The 18,888-nt window shown below is 56.5% G+C and overlaps 2 protein-coding genes across 8 annotated transcripts; both read right to left on the bottom strand.

The window, feature by feature from the left end:
• Window positions 1–1,377: 1,377 nt before the first annotated feature.
• On the bottom strand, window positions 1,378–5,395 carry REEP4 (receptor accessory protein 4). 6 transcript variants are annotated; one of them, XM_082401729.1, is made up of 9 exons: window positions 5,378–5,395; window positions 4,907–5,004; window positions 4,023–4,095; window positions 3,570–3,646; window positions 3,355–3,475; window positions 2,831–2,944; window positions 2,279–2,414; window positions 1,959–2,113; window positions 1,378–1,865 (listed from the first exon to the last, which is right to left on the bottom strand). In XM_082401729.1, exons 2-9 carry the CDS (start codon window positions 4,936–4,938, stop codon window positions 1,800–1,802), a joined length of 774 nt encoding a protein of 257 aa, XP_082257855.1. In that variant the 5' UTR covers window positions 4,939–5,004; window positions 5,378–5,395; the 3' UTR covers window positions 1,378–1,799. The 6 variants fall into 6 exon arrangements, with proteins under 6 accessions (XP_082257855.1, XP_082257854.1, XP_082257856.1 ...); XM_082401728.1 differs by lacking the exon at window positions 5,378–5,395 and adding an exon at window positions 4,651–4,765 and having other exon boundaries at window positions 4,023–4,052; window positions 4,907–5,371; XM_082401730.1 differs by lacking the exon at window positions 5,378–5,395 and having other exon boundaries at window positions 1,968–2,113; window positions 4,907–5,371.
• A 1,272-nt stretch (window positions 5,396–6,667) lies between these two features.
• Window positions 6,668–17,407, bottom strand: LGI3 (leucine rich repeat LGI family member 3). 2 transcript variants are annotated; one of them, XM_082401718.1, is made up of 8 exons: window positions 16,951–17,405; window positions 16,008–16,079; window positions 15,121–15,192; window positions 14,727–14,798; window positions 14,555–14,626; window positions 13,730–13,899; window positions 13,412–13,576; window positions 6,668–11,339 (listed from the first exon to the last, which is right to left on the bottom strand). In XM_082401718.1, exons 1-8 carry the CDS (start codon window positions 17,154–17,156, stop codon window positions 10,522–10,524), a joined length of 1,647 nt encoding a protein of 548 aa, XP_082257844.1. In that variant the 5' UTR covers window positions 17,157–17,405; the 3' UTR covers window positions 6,668–10,521. The 2 variants fall into 2 exon arrangements, with proteins under 2 accessions (XP_082257844.1, XP_082257845.1); XM_082401719.1 differs by lacking the exon at window positions 13,412–13,576 and having other exon boundaries at window positions 16,951–17,407.
• Window positions 17,408–18,888: the final 1,481 nt, after the last annotated feature.

The following is an 18,888-nucleotide window of genomic DNA, read 5'->3' as shown; positions in this document are numbered from 1 at the left end:
TTCCAAGCCCAACTCTGCCACTTACTAGCTGTGTGACCTCAGGCAAATTACTTGCCCTCTCGGTGCCTGTTTTCCCATTTGTGAAATGGAGATTATAATAATAGTATGTACCTCATGAGATTGTGGTGAGGATTAAATTAATATATGTCGGGGGCTCAGCGCAGCCCCTGCTGGGGCAGCCACATTCTAGGTGCTAGCTCTCACTTGACTTTGTATCCCCGGTTTCTCGAAACATGCCTGGTACCTGGGAGATGCTCAGTAAAGATTTTTGAAGGAATAAATGAAGAGATAAATCAACCCCATGATGCAAGGGAACACCAAAATAGGAAGTCATTGAACACCAATCCGTGAGGAGCTAAGCCACCCAGCAGATTAAGTACTTCCCCCAAATAAACCCGGATAATCCCCACACCCAGAGTTAATCCACACTCCTCAGGTCACTCCGGGTGACCACCCCATTTCCCCTCTTCCTACCTGACACTCTCACCCATCTCTTGACTTAATCGAAAGCGGGAAAGAAGAGGAGGCATGTGGGTGGGAGAGGGGAGCAGCCCGGGGACAGTACAGTGAGACCAGCATCCAGGGGCAGGAGAGGCCAGGGCTGGGCACTGGCTGCCCCAGGGATTAGAGTAGGGGATGGAGTGGAGCCAGCAAACAGCCTGGGTCTCAGAACAGAGGAGATTCGTGGATGGAACCGGCTGAGGACTAATGACCAGGAGCAGCAGGGAGGGCCTTTGGAGGCCGGACCCGAGTTCTGCATCATTCCTCCAGCCAGCTAGCTGACAGGCCCCAGCAGGGCAAGGCTCTACCCAGCCTCCAAGCTCCGCCCTCCTTGACCTGGAAGCTGGGGGCAGCCCAGACCCTGGCAGCTGCTGCCCTCTCACGGCCACTCCGCAGAGGTGCAAAGCTCCTACTGTCAACCTGAGTGTTTACGAACTCGATGCACCGGGAGCTGCCTAGAGGCCTGGCAGGCCCTTGGAGGAAATCGGCCTCCCCAGCCCTAATCTCTGCACAGCTTCAGCTAATCCCCATGAGATTATCGTGCTGCCTGAGGTCCCTCCACACCTTCGCCCCCACTGGTTTCTACTTCCCGTCAAGGCCTGATCCCATCCCCTCCGGATTGCATTCTTAGACTCTGGACTGCCCGCCCCCCCCAACGCACCCCACTCTCCCATCCGTGTTCTCAGAGGTCCCCAAGAGCTTTCCATAATAGTACTTGCCGCATCACAACGATTTGTCAATGGCTATCTGCCGCAGAACACTGGGCCCCTCTGGCAGTCTGTCCGGCCTTTCAGCACTAGGCCCAGACTGGCCTGGGGCAGGCTGTTTAATAACACGTGCTGTGAGGGCTAGGACTACAAACCAGAAGAGACAGAGCACTTTTACGCATTTATTTATCAAAACTTCCACAAACCTGGCCTCATTCACCAACACAAACCATGCAACCAGGACACACACACGGCCTTGGAGAAGGCTGTGAAGTACTTTGAAGGACAGGAAGGAACGAACACAGCTGGGTGGGCTTTGGGTTTCGTTTTTCAGGGGTCTGGGGAGGGCTCTGGTTCCATACCTGGGAAGGTAGAGGGGCGAGGAGGGCAATAAATAGAACCCTGAGCCCAGCCTGCTTTGGTACATCATGGGTGCAGCCCCACACGTGGCCCGTAACCGACAGCAAGAGTCAGGAGGGCAGCACGCAGGCAGCTGGTGCAGGCAGGCCAGACGTGCAGCCAGAGGTCCCCTCCAAACAGTCCCAACGCCCTGCAGGGCACGAGGTAAGACCGGGCCAGGCTCCGCAGACCCTAGCTGTCCATGTCTGAAGGCGTGGTCTTCTTCCTCGTCCGAACCTTCAGGGAGCGCGAGGTGCCCTGTGGGGAGAGAGAGCAGGCACACCGTGAGAGATGCGGGCTGAGGCGGCCACCAGGGCAGCTCACTTCCCCTGTGCCTTCCTCACCACCGACCTCCCGCACCAGCGGCTTCCTCTTGACCACACGCAGACTCTGGGTGCGGCCCAGAGGCTTCTCTCGGGGCCGCGCTGATGGCTGGGGGACCACTTCTGTGTCTGACCAACACTCATCCTCGGTGTCACTGTCCTGCAGGCCCCCTGCCCGGTACCCTGTTGTGGAGGAGAGGGAGGCCGGGAGGCAAAGCTGGGCACGGACACAGTCTGAAGGCCTGGGGCCAGCTGAGCCAGGCTTTCCTCTGGCCCTGGGGGGAGCCACAGCTTGCCTGGAGGAAGCCATCCCTCTCGGGACAGCTCTGGCTTCCTCTGCCCACTCACCGATGGGTGGCCTGCGGTGGGGTACCTGGTCCTCCAGGTAGAGGGGATCCTGGTAGGTGGGGGCGGGGGCATCGGAGATGGTGCGCAGGTCCTGCATGGAGAAGCTCCGCAGCCTTCCGGCCAGTGCGCCCTGACTCTGCAAGAGAGTGGGATCCGCTGCACCACCTGACGGAGGGGGGCAGGGCTCCTGGCAGGAAGGGGCCTCAACCAGGGGAGCTGCCCAGGAAAATCAAGGCTGACCTGCAAGCAATCCCTGGGGCACAGGCCTCAGAACCGAAAGAAACATGGCAACCTTCTAGCCCTGTGCCTTTGTGGCGCCAGCAGGAAGGTAGGGCCCAGGGAGCAAGAGCAGCCACTCACGGTCAGTGTCAGAGCCAGGGAAGTCTGAACTTAAAGCTCTGTGCTCCTGCCAACACCCCACCTGTCACCTCTCGCCCCTGTTCCCCCAGCCTGGACAGCTGCGATCTCTCAGCTCCCTGACAGAGAGCTGGACTCGCTCAAAAGGCCCCGGGGGTAGGGGTGGGGGTGGGGGAGGGCTGGGGCCCAGGGCACCTTGGTGGCTGCCTGCACAGCAGCCGAGGCGGCAATGTTGAGGCCCCGCTTCCCAAAGCTGAGCACCGTCTCGTAGCTGCGCTCCTTGGCCTGCACGATGTAGGTGTCGATCTCCTGCGGACACGGGGGAAGGAAAGCTCAGGCGGACAGCCCTAGTCACTCCTCTATGGCCCAGAAGAACCACTGGGAGCCACGCCTCCCAGCCCACCCCACCCACAGAGCACAGGGCTCCCCATCCACTCACCGGATGCTACACCTCAATGATCGGCCATGCTCCAGCCTCCCCCCACCATCCCCAAACCAACTTCCAGCTGGTGTCTCACACCCCCAAAAGGTCATTCACGTGTGTCCCCATTTGATTTTCCCAGAAGAGGAGGAAGGCTAGGCTCTGTCAAGGTCCCATGGCTAAACAGCAGCAGGATGGGATTTGAGCCTAGGTGTCCCCAGTGTCTTGAGCTGCAAGTCCAGGGCTCTTCGCCTCACACCCACTCCTACACTGCCCGCCCTGCCACCCCCTGGGGTACCTTCTCATGGCGAGACAAGGATGGGTGGACGAACTTGCGGTAAAGCAGGCTGGCCCCCTTGGTATAGGGCGACAGCAGCCACAGCACAAATGCCATCTTGATCTCGTAGTAGAAAGGGAACCTGTCAGAGCAGAGGGGGGGGCAAGGTCCGCCAGGGCGCCAGGCCAGGGAGGGCCACCCCCTCCCCGCAGCCCACAGAACCCCAGTGCCCATACCAGGAAATAAAGATGTCTGTGAAGGTCTCCACTGCCATGAAGAGTGCAAAGACGATCCAGTACATCATCCACCGAACCTGGACGGGGAGGGGCGGGCAGAGAGGTCAGAGGCCAGCAGCTGAGCCTGCAGTGCCAAATCCCCTGTCCCGGGCTGACCCAGCCCAGAGATTCCAGAAAGCCCGTCCCACTGCATTCCCCTGGCACCTGGCTGGCCTTAGAAAGTTGCCTCTGAGAAACTGCCACTCATTCCTGTACCCACCCCCAACAGGCTGCACCCACCCAATAGCCCATCCTCCATCCACACCCACTCTGCTCCAGGGTACGCCACCAGATTCTACCCCTGGAGGAAAGGGAGGCCAGCTCGGACTCCCCCACCTCGCCAAATCCTACCACACCCCCAAGGCTGTGGTCCCCCCACCTGAGCTGAGCCCTCCTGCCCACCCCCGCACTCACATATTCACGAATGTTCTTGGTCTTCACAGCCTTGTAGGAAGCATAAGTTGGGTACAGCATCCCAAACACCAGCCTGAAGAGCAGCCCCCAAAGCAGAGGGAGAGTGTGAGGAGCACCACGCCCCATGTCCCTGCCAGGTGGCGGCCTCCCCCCCACCCCATGTTCGAGGTGGCAGTGCCTGCCCTGTTCTTCCCGCTTGGCTTGCACAACCTGCACCTGACTCAGTGCCCTGGAGGCCACCTCCCCACCCTGCTGTTTACAAACATCCCAAGCCTGCCCAGGCCTGCACGAGTGGCCCATGGGTGCATGATGCAGCGAGAGCACAGATAGCCACTCCACAAGGTGAGTGGGAGGCAGGCTTCGGAGCCATGAGAGCACCAGGCTGTTCCCTCCCCTGGACGTGCAATCAGGCCCAGGGCCACCAGACCTGGCACTGCCAGGTTGCAGGCAAGGATATTCCAGCCAGGTGAGGAGTAGGACAGAGTGGGGAAGCTGGGGCCAGGGTGGTGAGTCACGTGACTGACTGCTCAGATGGGAAGCCGGCACCTGGATTCTCTGCCCACAACGTGCCACATCCTGTGTTTGCCAAGGGGCGGCTGGCCGGACTGTGGTCCTCCGTCCCACTCACCTGCCTGCAGTGTGTGTGCGATTGCAGGGGGTCGCCCTCAGCCAAGTAGGCTTGAGTGCAGGGCGACAAGCACACGGTGCCCAATGCCTTGTGCAGGCCCGCAGGTCCGTTAACCCTTGCGGTGAATGTTGGAGGGAGGGGAAAGGTGTGACATAGCTCAGAAAAAGCCCCCTTCTCCACCAGACATTCCCAGCTTCCACCCCGGGGGCGGGCTGACATCCAGGGATAGAGAGGGTATTAGAGCGGCCATACTCACACCACCAGGCGACAGATCATCCAGGACACCATCCTGCAGTCTCGGGAGCGAAGGGAGATCCCTCCAGGAAGAGGCCCAGAGGGACGCTCACGCCTGCGCTGGGATGGGATTAACAGTGGAGGTGTGGGAACCACAGGGGCGCTCGGGCTGCCTCTTGGTGGAGGCGGAGCCCACCGCCCACTAACTCCGCAGTGCTGGAAGCCTGAAGAATGGGGAGACCAGTGGGCCGGGGCAGGCAGGAACCGAGTTGGGAGCCGGTACCGGCCGGCACGCTCTTCCGCCCCGCCGCTCGGGCAGTTACGGCTCCGACGCGCACTTCCTGCCCCGGAGAACCAGGCGTTCGGCCCCTGCCGGGGGCGCTGTGGATCCCGGGCAAGGGGTGGCTGGTCGCAGCCTGCGTTCGTGCAGGTTCCCGCGGCCCCAGTGCGCCAGGACACCTGCACCGGCCTCGGGGCGGAGTTTGCAACTCACTTGAAAGTTGCACGGAACTGGGCTCTGCCCAACCCCAGGTCTCCGGCGCGTGGCGCAGGCGCAGTGCGGCCGCGGAGGGGGCGGGGCGAGGTCAGGGAGGTGAGAGGCCTGCCCCTTAAAGTGGCGGTGCGCCTCCGACTGGTGGATGGGGCCCGTAGGTTGAGTAGCCCTCCGAATGGGAAAGATTTGGGGGTAGGAAGCGGAAACAAAAAGGTGCGGACTTCCCTGGTGGTGCAGTGGTTAAGAATCCGCCTGCCAATACAGGGAACACGGGTTCTAAGCCCTGGTCCGGGAAGATCCCACATGCCGCGGAGCAAGTAAGCCCGTGCGCCACAAGTACTGAGCCTGCGCTATAGGGCCCGCGAGCCACAACTACTAAAGCCCGCGTGCCTAGAGTCCATGCTCCGCAACAAGAGAAGCCACCGCAATGAGAAGCCCGCGCACCGCAACGAGGAGTGGCCCCCACTCGCCACAACTGGAGAAAGCCCGCGCGCAGCAACCAAGACCCAATGCAGCCAAAAATAAATAAATTAAAAAAAAAAAAAAGGTGCGACGGGGGAAGAAAGAAACGAAGGGCATTTGGAGCCCAGAGTTTTCGCGGATCTTCACTAGCTCCCCTCTTTTGCCTCGTTTTCCCCCGCTGTGAAATGGGAATGGGCATGAGATGGGTGGACGTCCCCCGTTAGAGGCTCAGGTGAGAACTAGAAGGAGGTTTGGCTGGGCGCCAGCAAATCCGGCTCTTATAGCACTAGGTCGGGAGATCGGTAAGCGCCTCAAAGATGCTGAGGTGACCTAGAGGGAAAGTGGGGAGGAGGTGGAGGAGAGGGAACCTGAGGGACTCATCACCCCCATCCCGCTCACCCTGCTGAAGAGTGGGCTTCAGGAGTTGACTTCTCTCTGGGATACCGTTCCAGAGCCCACATCCCTGGGCAGGCTGATTTGAAAGATTCTGGGTGGAGTCCCCAGCCCCCCATGTCTTCTTCCCCAAAAGTTTGAAATCCCACCTATTTCCGTGAGTCAAGAACACAGATATCCCTGAGAGCTTAACAGTATCAACGACTGCCATTTTGTAGTGCGTTTTTGAGCGCAGAGACTTGATCTTTACAAAGATCCTTTTTTTTTTTTTTTTTTTTTTACCATTTAGGAAATAGGCTCAATGGTGGAAAGTAACTTGCCTAATGGCACCTGATGGTGAACGATAAATAAATGCTTAGATTAATCAGTCTTCTGAGGGCAGCCCTGGGAGGGGACAGGGAATGGAAAAGCTCCTCTAGGAGGAAGGTGTGTATCTGGAAGAAGGCGGGAGGCTCAAAAGAAAAGGCTTACAATATTGTAAATCAACTATACTCCAATAAAAAGTAATTAAAAAAAAAAAGAGAAGGCAAACTTTGCTGCTTCTACAACTTTCCACGTGGGGTTGCATTCTTTGTACCTCTTCTGCTAGGTGCCTCATTCCTCCCTCTGAAAATGGGGAGTGCATCATTCCCCCCCCCCCCCGCCCCGCCACCCCGCACAGCTTCCCCTCTGCCTCGCAGGGCTGAAGTGAGGGTGACAGCAGAGCTGCCCAGAGCATGGGGAAAAAATGAGAAAACTTGGGCAGTTATTACTTTTTATTAGCGCCACAGTTAACACTCACCATCTATCGAAAGGATGGAATAGCTAATGATGGAGGGAAAGGAGGCTTCTTGGGAATAAATAAACACTCATTGATTATATAGTCATAATTATCATCATCAGTTTTATTGGTGTTGCTGAGTGGGAGAGCTTGCAGTGAAACTGGCCCACAGGAGAAACTCCCCCAAGGCCCTGATGCCTCCCTCTCCCCATCTAACCACCTTCTCACATTGGCCCTAACTCCCACCCTAGTTTGGAGTAACAAGAACCACCCAGGGCTAGGATCCCCTCAGGAAGGTCCCGGCCACCATCCATCTCTGATCACAGACATTGTAATGAAGGTGAAAAGTATCCTTGTCTCCTTGGAGCAAAAGGATGTGACTGAACCTCTGGACAGCTCAGGAGGAGCAGGGGGTACAGAAAAGGGAATGGACATCCATTCCTCCAGAAGTTAGGGTGCCTGGGCTGACTGTATGCATGTGAGCCTCGGGCCTTTGGTACCTGCTGCAGAACTGCCTCCCCTCCCCCACCTTCGCTGCCTTCCAGAGTCACCTGCCCTCAGCATCACAGGCCTCACTTTACCCCCATTTGCTGGAGAGGAGCTCCCCTGTGCCTAAGCCAACCCAGCTGGGACCATCTCTCACATGGAGACTCTTGGTCCCGATGACTGTGCTTGGAAAAATCTAAGGGACAAGACATCAGAGGTCTGCTACTAAGAGCATGGAGGGGCGTGAGGCTGACAGCTGAGGGGGTCACCCTCCTGGGCTTTGGCAGAGTGAGTGGACTCTGCCTCTCACGCCCATTGGTCCTGAGCTGTTGACACAGTCACCCGGTTACAGTGGGTTGCTAAGCAGCTCTCTGGACATATGATGACCCACCTCTGGCAGGTGACCAGGCAGGCATATGGTGGGCTCCATTCCCCATGTGCAGAAAGCTGGGCATTCAGGGGGAGAAGTGTCTCCTAACCCTGGGGGTTGCCCTGGGGGGAGTGACAGTCAGAGTGATGTTTATCTTTCTACTGGGCAACAGAGTGCCAACATGTCTGGGAGACTCAACCCTCTTTCCCTGGCAACCTCTCCCTGGCACAGCATGAGGGCCCATTCCCCATTTGAAAAAGCAGGACAGGCATTCCCAGGACACTGTGGCTGGGGGGTCCCAAGAGATACCTGCTAAGCCAAGAGCACGTGAATGTGGTTTTAGGAGGTGGAAACCCAAACACATCACCTATGAGATTCCCTACTGTGAGGAGTGGGCATCTGAGGCTAAAGGTAAGATGTAGGGTACAGGGCCTCTGAGACTGAAGATAGGTCAGGAACCCTAATCCACAGACAGCAGGTCTCCCCAAAGATCAACCTTCTCCTCGCCCACAAAGCAGCCTTCTCTGAGCCACCTGGGTATCTCCTAGAGTCCTACAATCAAAAATAAAAAATCTTAGTTCTGTGCCAGACACACGATTCTAAGCCTTACATATATTAACACATTATAAATCTAATGCATTCAAATCTCACGTTAACCCTGTCACATAGGTAGCATGATTATCCACATTTTCCAGATGAGGAAACTGAGATACAAATAGGCGAAGGAACATGGTTGAGACCTCCAAGCTAGCAAGTGGCAGAATCAGGATTGGACAAAGTAGGTTTTATTATTTACTTTACAGAAGGAGAAGCTCAGCTTGGAGAAATCAGTCCACTTGCTTGAAATCTCACACCTAGGGAGGAGGGTGGCAGCGATGACATATTTGTCCAGCAGAGGGGGGTGGAGAGGAGACGGACTGCTGAGCTTGTCCTTGGCCCTGTTGGTTGGATTTGACCTGACCGAGGGACAGCCTCCAGTCTCAGTGGGCCCCAAGACTGTGATCTCCAAGAAGGAACACTTGGCCGTGAGTCAGCCCCAGGTGATAGAGACTAGTCACACTCAGCACCTGAACGTCATCACCATCAACTCCTGACCCCAGCACCGGCTGACTTTGGGGTGCCTACTCACTCCTCAGAGGGAGGGGAGCAGGGAGGAAGGGGGTCTGAAAGCTGATGCTGGCCCCCTGCAAGCAGCAGGGACAGACAACACAGCTCTGTTCTTAAGGAAACAGGTGCTGCTGACCATCACCATTGGATACCTGAGAGCCGTCAATGGGGTGGAAACTTTTTATTTGAAGCAAGTGAATCAGAGCATTGTCCCCAAGTGCCCCTGGGTATCCTCCTACCTGGAGGTCCCCACACAGTCTGGGCAGAGGGAAGAGACTCCCCGCCCTGTGCCTTCCCTACCAGCCTAACATCTCAGAGCCCTCTATTCCCAGCGTACAGCAGAGGGCAGCAGAAGCTTGGCTGCCAGGTGCTGCTCCCACAGGACCCTCCCTCCCTCCCCCCTGCGGCACTCAGCTTGCATTGAAAGGCAGTGCTCCTGGGGTGTGCCTCTGTGGTTTGGAGGGGCGCCAGGGCCCCCAGGATGCTCTTCAGCCCAGTTCCACTCCTGGCACCTGCCCAGATGCCTCAGGTGCTTGCAGCATCCCTGGCTTGGCCAGCCCTTGGACGCACCCAAAGGAGCCAACACAGTGCAGGGTCCGTATCCCAATGGTGGGGCTGAACCAGGGGGTGGTCTGAGGCTGGGGCAGCTAAGGAAAGAAAAGCAGAAAGGCTTTCATCTGGGTGGTCTCTTGTTCACCAGTGAGCTGGATTCAGGGTCAGAGAAGGAAACTCCAGTGAGCACTGAGACAGCGCTGGGAAGACGGCAGGGTCTGCTGGAGCTGTTGTTATTGCTTCGGGCAGAGGGGCTTTGCCCCCAGGAGGTCAAGCTGGTGCCCAGAGGTTGGCACCACCATTCCAATCGTTTTCAGCTGCAGGGTGGGCACACCAGGGGTGAGCAGAGGAGGATGGGTACTCTGTGCCCCTCCAGGAAGAGAGGCAAGGTCATGGAGGGGACCCACTTTAGGCAGCGCTGAATCTGCATGTGTGCACGTGGAGATGGGAGTGTAGACAGGTGTGTGTGCGTGTAACTGAGGGAGTCTGTCCGTGTCCACGTGTGCGTGCAGAAGGCAGGTAGCGTGGGTGAGCGCACCCGGCAGTACGAAGGACGTGGCCATGGGCTGCAACGCGGAGCATGAGCAGGTAAACAGACACCTGGAGCACCAACAGGAAAGACCAGAGGGTCAGAAGGATAAGCTGAACAACAGGAGGGAGCGGTTCAGCCTCCAGCCCCCCCAGGACCCCTCCCTGGGCCAGAGCATGTGGAAGGCAGCAGAGCAAGGGAGGCTGCAGATGTGGTGGGGGGCGAACCGGCGTCCACATATGGGAGGGCACCAGGGGCTGGGCTGTCTGGTGCGTATACAAGACGTCATGCTGATTACAGTGAAAATTAAGTGGCATCCCTGGGCTAGAGTCCACGGTACGGTCCATGCTCACCGGGGGGATGTGTACGTGAGGGCACGTATGCAGGTTGGCTACATGTGTCCACACAGGCAAACATGCTGCTCACCTGGAGGCTCCACCCAGCCTCCAGTGCTGCCCGAGGAACCCAGAGGCCTCGGACCCCCTCTAGGCACTGAGATCCACCACCACGTGTCGGTACACAAGTGTCTGTCCCTTGAAGCTGGGGGCCAGGAGCAGCTGGGCGTCCCCAGCAGGCATGTAGCAGAAGGCCCGAGGGGCCTGCACCGCCAGCTCCTGGAACCGCACAAACTTCTGCCGCCCCTCATCCCACTGGTAGATCTGTGTGAAGGAGAAGTCGCTGCCCAGCGCCAGGTAGCGGCGGCCACCCACCAGGAAGGGCTGCAGGGCCAGCGAGCCCCTGGAGGGCAGCGCCTGCACCTCGGAGAAGCGGGTGCCCTCCCAGCGCAGGATCTTGGAGTCGCCGATGTAGCGGCTGAGGCACAGGTAGCTGTCGTGACCTGCGCGGAAGTGTTTCACAGCCTGGGCATCAGGCACCTGGGTCACCTCGCCCTGGGCCACAAACTGCTTCTGGGTGCGACTCCACTGATAGATGACGGGGGCCTGGGAGCTGCTGGACACGATCAGGCGTGGCTTGCCCTCGCCGTCTACAAATTCCAGGTCAGTGTCACGGTGCCAGGCATGCAGGGCCTGGTGGGAGTAGAAGCCGTTCTGGTGCCAGCGGTAGAGGCTGGTGGCCCCCGCCTTGGAGCTGTCAGCCACGGCAAAGTACCAGTCGCCATCGATGCGGAAGGCCTCGAGGTCATTGGGCTTGCGCACGCGCTGAGGGTCGATGTCCTGCAGCTTGGTGAAGCGCGTGGTGTTGGGGTCCCAGTGGTAAATGTAAGAGCCACCAAACAACTGGGCCACCACCACATACAGCTGGCTGTCCACCACCATCGGCTTGCAGTGCACTGCAGAGGGGGCTGCAGGATGGAGGGAAGCGAGTCAGGCAGCGTCAGGGGGCCCACAAGCCCCTGCCCCACGCCACACCCTCAGAAAAGAGGGTTGGTCCCTTCCAACGGTGGGCGAAGACTAAGGGTCTTTGCTACAGTATTCTCTCCCCGCTGAATATCCACTGGGTGCTCAATGCTTTCTAATTGTCTCACAGCTAATAATCAATCTCAGCATCACCCTCCCTTTGCTCTTGACCCCAAGGTTCAAATACAAGCTGACACTGAGCACAAAGTAAGTGCTGCTAGATATCGACCGATTGTGTAACCGTCATGTCCATTATTGAACTTTTATTGTGTATAGTCACTGTGCTAAGTGTGAACACATTGCCTCAATGAATCATGCTGAAATACACCCTATTATTTTGTAATTTCACACAGGAAGTAACTGAGGCTTGGAGTCTTAGTGACTTGCCCTAAGCTACCCCACTGGCGAATGTCCAGGCAGGGGAAGGAGAAAGAGTTTGAACACAGCCACAGCTGGTGACAAAGCCTAGGTAAACAGCCTTGGAGCCTTGTGTATGAAAACACAATCCCCCAAGAGCTCCCACTTGTGAGAGGGCTTTTATGTACGAGAACATCTGCATCACAACCAGATTGCCCGGACCCCTTCTCAGGCACCGGAGTCATGTGTGGACACACTCTCGCCTCTCCTGGTGTCCCCAGTCATCGCCCCTCCTCTCCTGCTTGCCAGCGCTGCTTCACCACCCTCCTCCTCCTCGTGACCCCACCTGTTTCCCAAGGGAAGCCTGTGCTGAGCCTCAGCCTCTGGCAGTCACTGCCCTGAGTCCTTTCCACAGCCTTGGTCTGTGCACCCAGATGCTGATGACTCCCCCAGCTCCTGAGCAGCAGCTTAGACCCTCCTTCCCCCGACACCCACAAGCATCTCAAACTCTGGCTGGCCGAGACTGAGCTCTGTATCTACCCCCAAACCTGTGTTCTTGATTTCAATTTGTGGCTCTGCCCAGTCACCCCATCCTGAATCCTGGGAGCCATCCCCAACACTGCTGCCCTCTCCCTCACCCACTGCTGACCAGTCCCTAAGTCCTGTCAACCCTCCCTTCTGCTTTCTAATACAGTGTGTGTAAGATTGGTATTATTTCTTCCTTAAACGTTTGATGGAATTCACCATCTGGCCCTGGAGTCTTCTTTGGGAGAAGGGTTTTTTATGTAACGACTTCAAGTTCTTTCATAGATACAGGGCAATATAAACTTTCCATTTCCTCTTGTGTCAGTTCAATCCCCCCTTATTCTACCTCTCTATCCACACTGCTGCTGTCTCAGTCCAGGCTGCAGCTGAACCCCTCCTGGTGTGCCCACCTGTCTTGCTTCATGCCTAGCACTCTCCACACTGCTCACAGAAGGAATTTTCCAAAATACAGATTGGATTGATTCATACACTCTGCTCAGAACCTGTCAATGGTCTGGTCCTCATCTCTCTCTCGGGTCTCGTCTGCCACTCTCCACCTTGAACATTATGCTGTCATCCTGTGAGCTGCTAATTGTTTACACATGCATACTCTCACATGCTAAGCTGCTGCACACCTTCTTGACTTTGCTCATGCCGTTCCCTCTGCCAGAATACCCTTCCCACAATTTTTCTCCTAGCTAAGTCTCCCTCAGCCTTCGAGACTCAGCTTAAACTCAGTGGATCCCAAACTGAGCTCACTAGCCACTCCTGTATCTTCCTTAGTTCTCTGGCACCATCCAGTTACTTAAGCCAGGATCCTGGACATCACTCCTCCCTCTCCCTCATCCTTCAAGATTCAGCGTAGGCATCCCCTCCACCAGGAAGCCTTCCTTGATTGCCCAGGATAGGCCTCTCCTTTGTGCTTCCAGAGCATTGTGGTCATATCTTCCTCCTAACACCTACGTATTATGTGGATGTTATGTGTGTATGTATCAGCCTCCCCCCAAAGACTAGAAAGTTCTTATGTGCAGAGACCATGTTTCATCTATCCTTCTACCTATAGGAACTCAATGAAGAGGGACAATGGAGCCCACCCCACCATAAGGACCACCACAACCAGGCCAGGCGCAGATACCTGGGATTCTATCATAGTCTCGAAGCTGCCTTTCAACATAGTCCCACTTGAGGATGGTGCAAGCGCTGGCTCCTGGCTGGGCCAAAGCCAAATAGAGGTCACTGGAGTAAAGGAAGGGCTCGGCCGACACCGCTGGGAAGGACAGGGTCTGGTACAGCACGAAATCTGCAGGGATGGGTCGGGGGGGGTGGGTGGTGGTTAGGGAGAAGGGTAAGAGCTTTCTGGGTGGTAAGAGTTACTCGACTGGCAAGGCAGGGTGCTGGGAGCTTCCCTGGGGAGGCCCAGCCTGATGCCCGAGGTGGGGCACCTTCTTCCTACCTGTGGTGATGCAGTCGAACTCCCGCAGTGGCAGATCCTGCACCTTGTGCTCTTGGAAGCGGGGCGGGCTGGCGCAGTAGATGGGCGCCACCGTGGTGTTGGTGTGTGCCAGCCACTCCACCAGCCATTTCACCTTGCAGTCACAGTTGAGCGAGTTGCCCCGCAGGTCCCTGGATCATGAGGGTGATGGAGGGGACACAGAGAGGGACAGGCTCCCAGCTGCTCTGCCCACCCAGGCCATCTAGGTTTTCAGAAGTAGACATTGTCAAGGCTGCTGTTGGTTGCTCATGTGGCATCTTTGTGCCAGTTAGGAAGATGTTCCCCTTGGGGTGGGTGCAGCCCCGTGGACACGTGCTTGGCCAGCAGAGTGGGGGCTGAGTTTCATCCCCTACTTGCCTCCTTGGCCAGATGCCTTTTGCAGTGTATGACCTGCACAACTATCTGTTGCATCCCAATTCCTCCAAACCTTCCATAATCCGGGGCTTTTGTTTTCCTGTAGAAATACTGATCAATGACTGCGGCTATGCTATCAGACTTTAACGTAGATTCAAATCAAACATAGATTTTAAAAGCGCATGTTTTAAAAAACATATATACATAACATCTCGTGTGCATTTTAAGAGGGCCCACAGATGCCTTGAAGAACCCCAACTTGAAAGGCTACCAATCTATATATAACTCAACCTAGCCTTCTCCCCGCCCCAAACCCAAACCCTCCCAGCCTGTCAAGACCTTATGATCTTCCCAATTCTGGCTCCCACACCCCTCCCTCCAGGGACGTGTCCCTCTGTGCCATTGTCAAAAGAAGTAGGACTCAGGCCTTACAAGTCACTCAGAATGTCCAGGGGCCGAAAGATGTCTCTAGGCAATGTCTGCAGGTTATTGTTGGCCAGTGAGCTGCAAGAGAGACCCCTGGGTCATCTGAAGATCGTGACCGAAGCCAAAGGCCACAGGAGACAGGGGGCTTTGGTCTGGTGTATGAGTGTGATGTACTCACAGGTGTGTCAAAGACTTGAGTCCTCTGAAGGTAAACTTGGAAAGTGCCCAGATGTCATTGTTCTCAATGAAGCTGGAGAAAATAAGAACTTGTCTCAGCCACCAGCGGGATCCCAGACCCTCGACCAGCTACTTCCCATGCCCCACCTAGATTCCAGCCCATGACCCTCAGACAGGCTTCCATTCTGAATCTGGAAACATTAAGTCTGTGGTGACAAGGCATCTAGGCGGGATGGTTTAGGCAGAGGGATGGATGAAATGACCTTCTGCTTGGGTCCTGCAGTCAGAGGATTCAAGGGCTCTCACCCCCTCACCTCCCCCCAGCCCTCCTCACTCCCCCTCCCCCTCAGCCCTCCTCCCTTCCACTTCCCAATTCCCCTTTCCTTCCCACGCACAGGTACTGCAGGTGAGACAGTCCTGTGAAGGCATTGTCTCCAATCAGTGTAAACTTGTTGGAATTGAGTAACCTGCAGAGACAAAGGTGGATTAGAGCTTCCAATGGCACACCTGCCGTGCCAGCCCCCAGCCGGCTGCCTCACCCCCCACCCCGGCCATGCCTCCCACCCTTGGGACCCCAGCAGAGAACCCCAGAGCAGCCTGGGCGGCAGGTCCAGGCAGGAGCCTGCTCTGGTCCCAGAAGCTCCCAGGGTCCCTATTTACTCCTAGGGTAAGAGCAGCCAGGGGCGGATCTCTCTTGTCAAGCTGGGTCCTTCCCCACTGCTCTGTCTCCCACCCTCACCCCAGCTCTCTCCAGTCCCTCCCAGATGGATGGTAAGTTTGAGGATAACCACATATATTCTCTCCTGCAACTGGGGCTTCAAACATAAACAGCCCCTTTTAGAATTCCAGACCCTCCTGTCTTCCCTCCCTTTCAGTCCCCAGCTTTTTCTTCAGAACCTGATCCCTGGGGTCACTTGTCTCTAAGATGAGCTCTCTTTCCTGCAGTGTCCATCCTCTGGCACCAGCCTAAATTACTGCACCCAATTCTTTGGGATCTGCAGAGGAGGAAAGTCCATTCCTAACTGGGTCCCAAATACCCGCTTCTTTGCTTTTGTGGGCAACCCCCATCTTCCTTCCCCAAAACTGCTGCTCCCTGCACCCCTCCTGACTCCCCGCTGCTTCACTGTTTGTGGCTCTCCCATTGGAAAGAAAGTAAGGGACGCCTGCCTCCTAACCTCCAAAGGCTACTCACAACCTCTCCCCTCTCCCCAGTCCAGGATCTGTCCCCTTCCCCCGCCCGCCCCCCCTTCCCCGGCCTCCTTCAGCAAGGCTCTGTCCATACAGGAACTGCAGCAGTGGCAGGTGGGAAAATGCTCCATCCTGGATCTCCGAAAAGGCAGCATTCACCAGCGTCCTGCAGGGGACACTTGAGTCAGTACTGAGGGGCGTATGCAGGGACTCTGCTGGGGTGGCAGGAGGTGGACAGGGCAGTGGTTTCTGCATACCCTCGCCCTGGAAACTCCCCATGTCACCTGGCTCCTCCCCCAACTTGAGGCTGTCTTTCCCTTCTCACAAGCTCACTGCCTGCCTTCCTCATCATCCTCCCCTACTGCCTCTCTGAGCACTAAGGACCTCAGCCCAAAGAAGGTTCCATTACCCACACCTTCTCCATCATCCAGACACCCACCGTGTGCTGGGTGCTGTTGAGGGATGGGGCACTGGGATGGGGGTGGTGGATTAGCATCTTGCTCTCAAGGACCACACAGACTGTCTAGTCCCTGAGGCCGCTTGCTGCAAGTGACAGGCTGGCTGGCCCCGTGCAGAGTGGCTGGCGAGACCAGTGGCAGCCATCTGCCCATGCCAGGGCACTGTAGGAGTGTATCTCACTTCCACCCCTCCCCCTGCTGCCACCCTTCCCCCACAAGAAGCCTTCTGTCCTTGGTGTGACATCACAGGCAGGGGCCCCCATGCTCATGTAAACAACCCTCTCCCTCCAGAGCCCTGCACACAGTAGGTCTCATTGATGCTGATGGTGGTGATGATTCATTCTTGGCCATAAACACCAGCTTTCCCAGCCACCGCTGCTGAGCCTGCATGACTGCAGAACTCCCAGCCAGGGCTGATGCCTTGAATCTCCAGTCCTGAGGACGCCCTGGAGCCCTCCTGGTCCCCACACTTTGTAGAGGTGGAGCAGGGGTTCTCCCCACCCGCTCCCAGAGCAGGTTTTTGCCTTCCTCTGCTCTCAAGCTCTCCCACCCCACCCCACCCCAGACCAGAGCACTCACAGAGAAATGACCTCGGAGGGCAGGTTCCTGGGCACTGCCTTAGAGTCCACGCAGAAGGCGGTGTCCCTGGTGCAGGAGCAGCTGGGCGGGCACGGGGGCGTCTTGGGGGGCCTCTTGGCGCCGACTTGCAGCATTAGGCAGAGGCCCAGCGTGGACAGCGCCAGCAGCCCGAGCCCCGAGCCCAGCCTGGCCCGCAGCCCCGCCATGCTGCCTGCGAGCTCCCGCCCCACCGCTCTCGGCCACCCCGCGCGGGCGCCACAGGCAGCCGCTGCCGCAGCTAGGGCCGCAGCTGCCCGCTGCGGAGAGCGACTCCTCGGGCCCTCGGGCGCCGGCTGCCGTCCCCTCCCCTGCTCGCTCCCGCGAGCCGAGCCCTCGGAGAGATGCAGAGATGCGCGGAGCCCGGAGCGAGCCGCGGGCTGACCGGCTGGGAGTACGCGGACTGCGGCGGGCGGCGGGGGCGCGCTGGGCGGAGGGGGGAGTCCCGGGCGGGGAGTAGCCACTGAAAGGAGTGGTTGCGGCCCTGGCCGCTGCACACCCTGCGGGCGGTCTCTGGGGCCATCTGCTCGTGGCTGTGCGTGAGTGCGTGTGTGCGAGGTCTCCTTGTGCATCCTGCACGCGTGCACACCTGTCTCTGCACGGGCACAGGCACATATTCCTCCGGGCAGGCATTTCTGCGCTACGTATAGATCCATGAACCTCTGTGTACCTGTGCGTATGTCTTGGCGCTCAGCGGCCTCTAAGCAGAGTTCATGGGCATGTCATGTGTCATAAGTGACATGTGTGTATCTGTGTTCACGTCTCCACAGGCTAGTAAACAGAATGTGCCTTTGTGTCTGTGGGAGCTGAAAGGGGAAATATCACTGGAGTTGGAATGGGAATGTGTGGAATTCCAGAACATTCCTCACTAAATAGCCACAGCCTGTTGGAGCTGGAAACGGCCTTGGACGTTTCCAGTCCAGCCCTTTGTTTAACAAATGAGGAAACTGAAGCCCACATCAAGAGGAAAGCAGCCAAGCTTGATATCACATCTACTACGTGTTGTGTACTCTACTTACTTAATCGCCTCAACCTTCTGAGGTCTTTGATATTAATCCCCTTCTACAGATAAGAAAAGTGAGGCCCGTAGTACCCGAAGAAGAAAGTGACAGAGCAGGGATTTAAATCCACTGTGCCCAACTCCAAAGTCCACAGCCGTTCTTCTACACCAGGGGTTTTCAAAGTCCGGTCCAGGGAGCCCAGAGGCCCTTGAGAACCTTCCAGGGAGTCTTTGAGGTCAAAACAGTTTTCCTAACAATGTTAAGACATTATTTGCCCTTTTCACTTTCATGCTCTTATAGAAGTACCCTGGAATTTTCCAGAGGTATCTTCTATTAAACTGAATTAACAAAATTAAAGAAATTTCCAAAAATGTAAAGCCATGACACTCTGCTCCCTAATATTTTTGCTTTGTAAAATAGTTAATCTCATTAAGAAATTGTATGTTATGTATGTTATAACATAGAATGGGTTTATTATTGCTATTTTAATTAAATTAATTCATATTTTAAAATTTCTCAGTAAATATCAATATGGTAAATATCAATAGGTATAACCCACATAAACAAAAGCACTTTGGGGTCCTCGCTACCTTTTTAAGAGTGTTAAGGGGTCCTGCAGCCAAAAAGTTTGAGAACTGCTGCTCTATACTACGTTATTTCCCAGGGGTGTGGAGGGGGTGTTTGATTGTCCCAAGAGCTCACAGGTACAGTCAAGTGGCTGGGCTGCCAGTCCAGTGCTCTTTCCATCAGTCCGGGAAACCGAGATCGCTAGGTATAAGATGCTTCCCCAGCTGTCCCCAGCCTCTGCTAGCAGGGGATTCTCTGGTCTGAGCTTAAGTCCATGTTCTCCCAGCCAGGGATGCCCCTGACCTTGGATGTTCACTTGCTACTGCCCATCCAG

This window comes from Balaenoptera borealis (genome assembly GCF_965194805.1).
Source record: "Balaenoptera borealis genome assembly, chromosome: 8".
In the NCBI taxonomy this organism is placed as follows: domain Eukaryota; kingdom Metazoa; phylum Chordata; class Mammalia; order Artiodactyla; family Balaenopteridae; genus Balaenoptera; species Balaenoptera borealis.
Note: the sequence above shows the minus strand (reverse complement) of the source record. Positions and strands in the feature narration are given on the sequence as shown.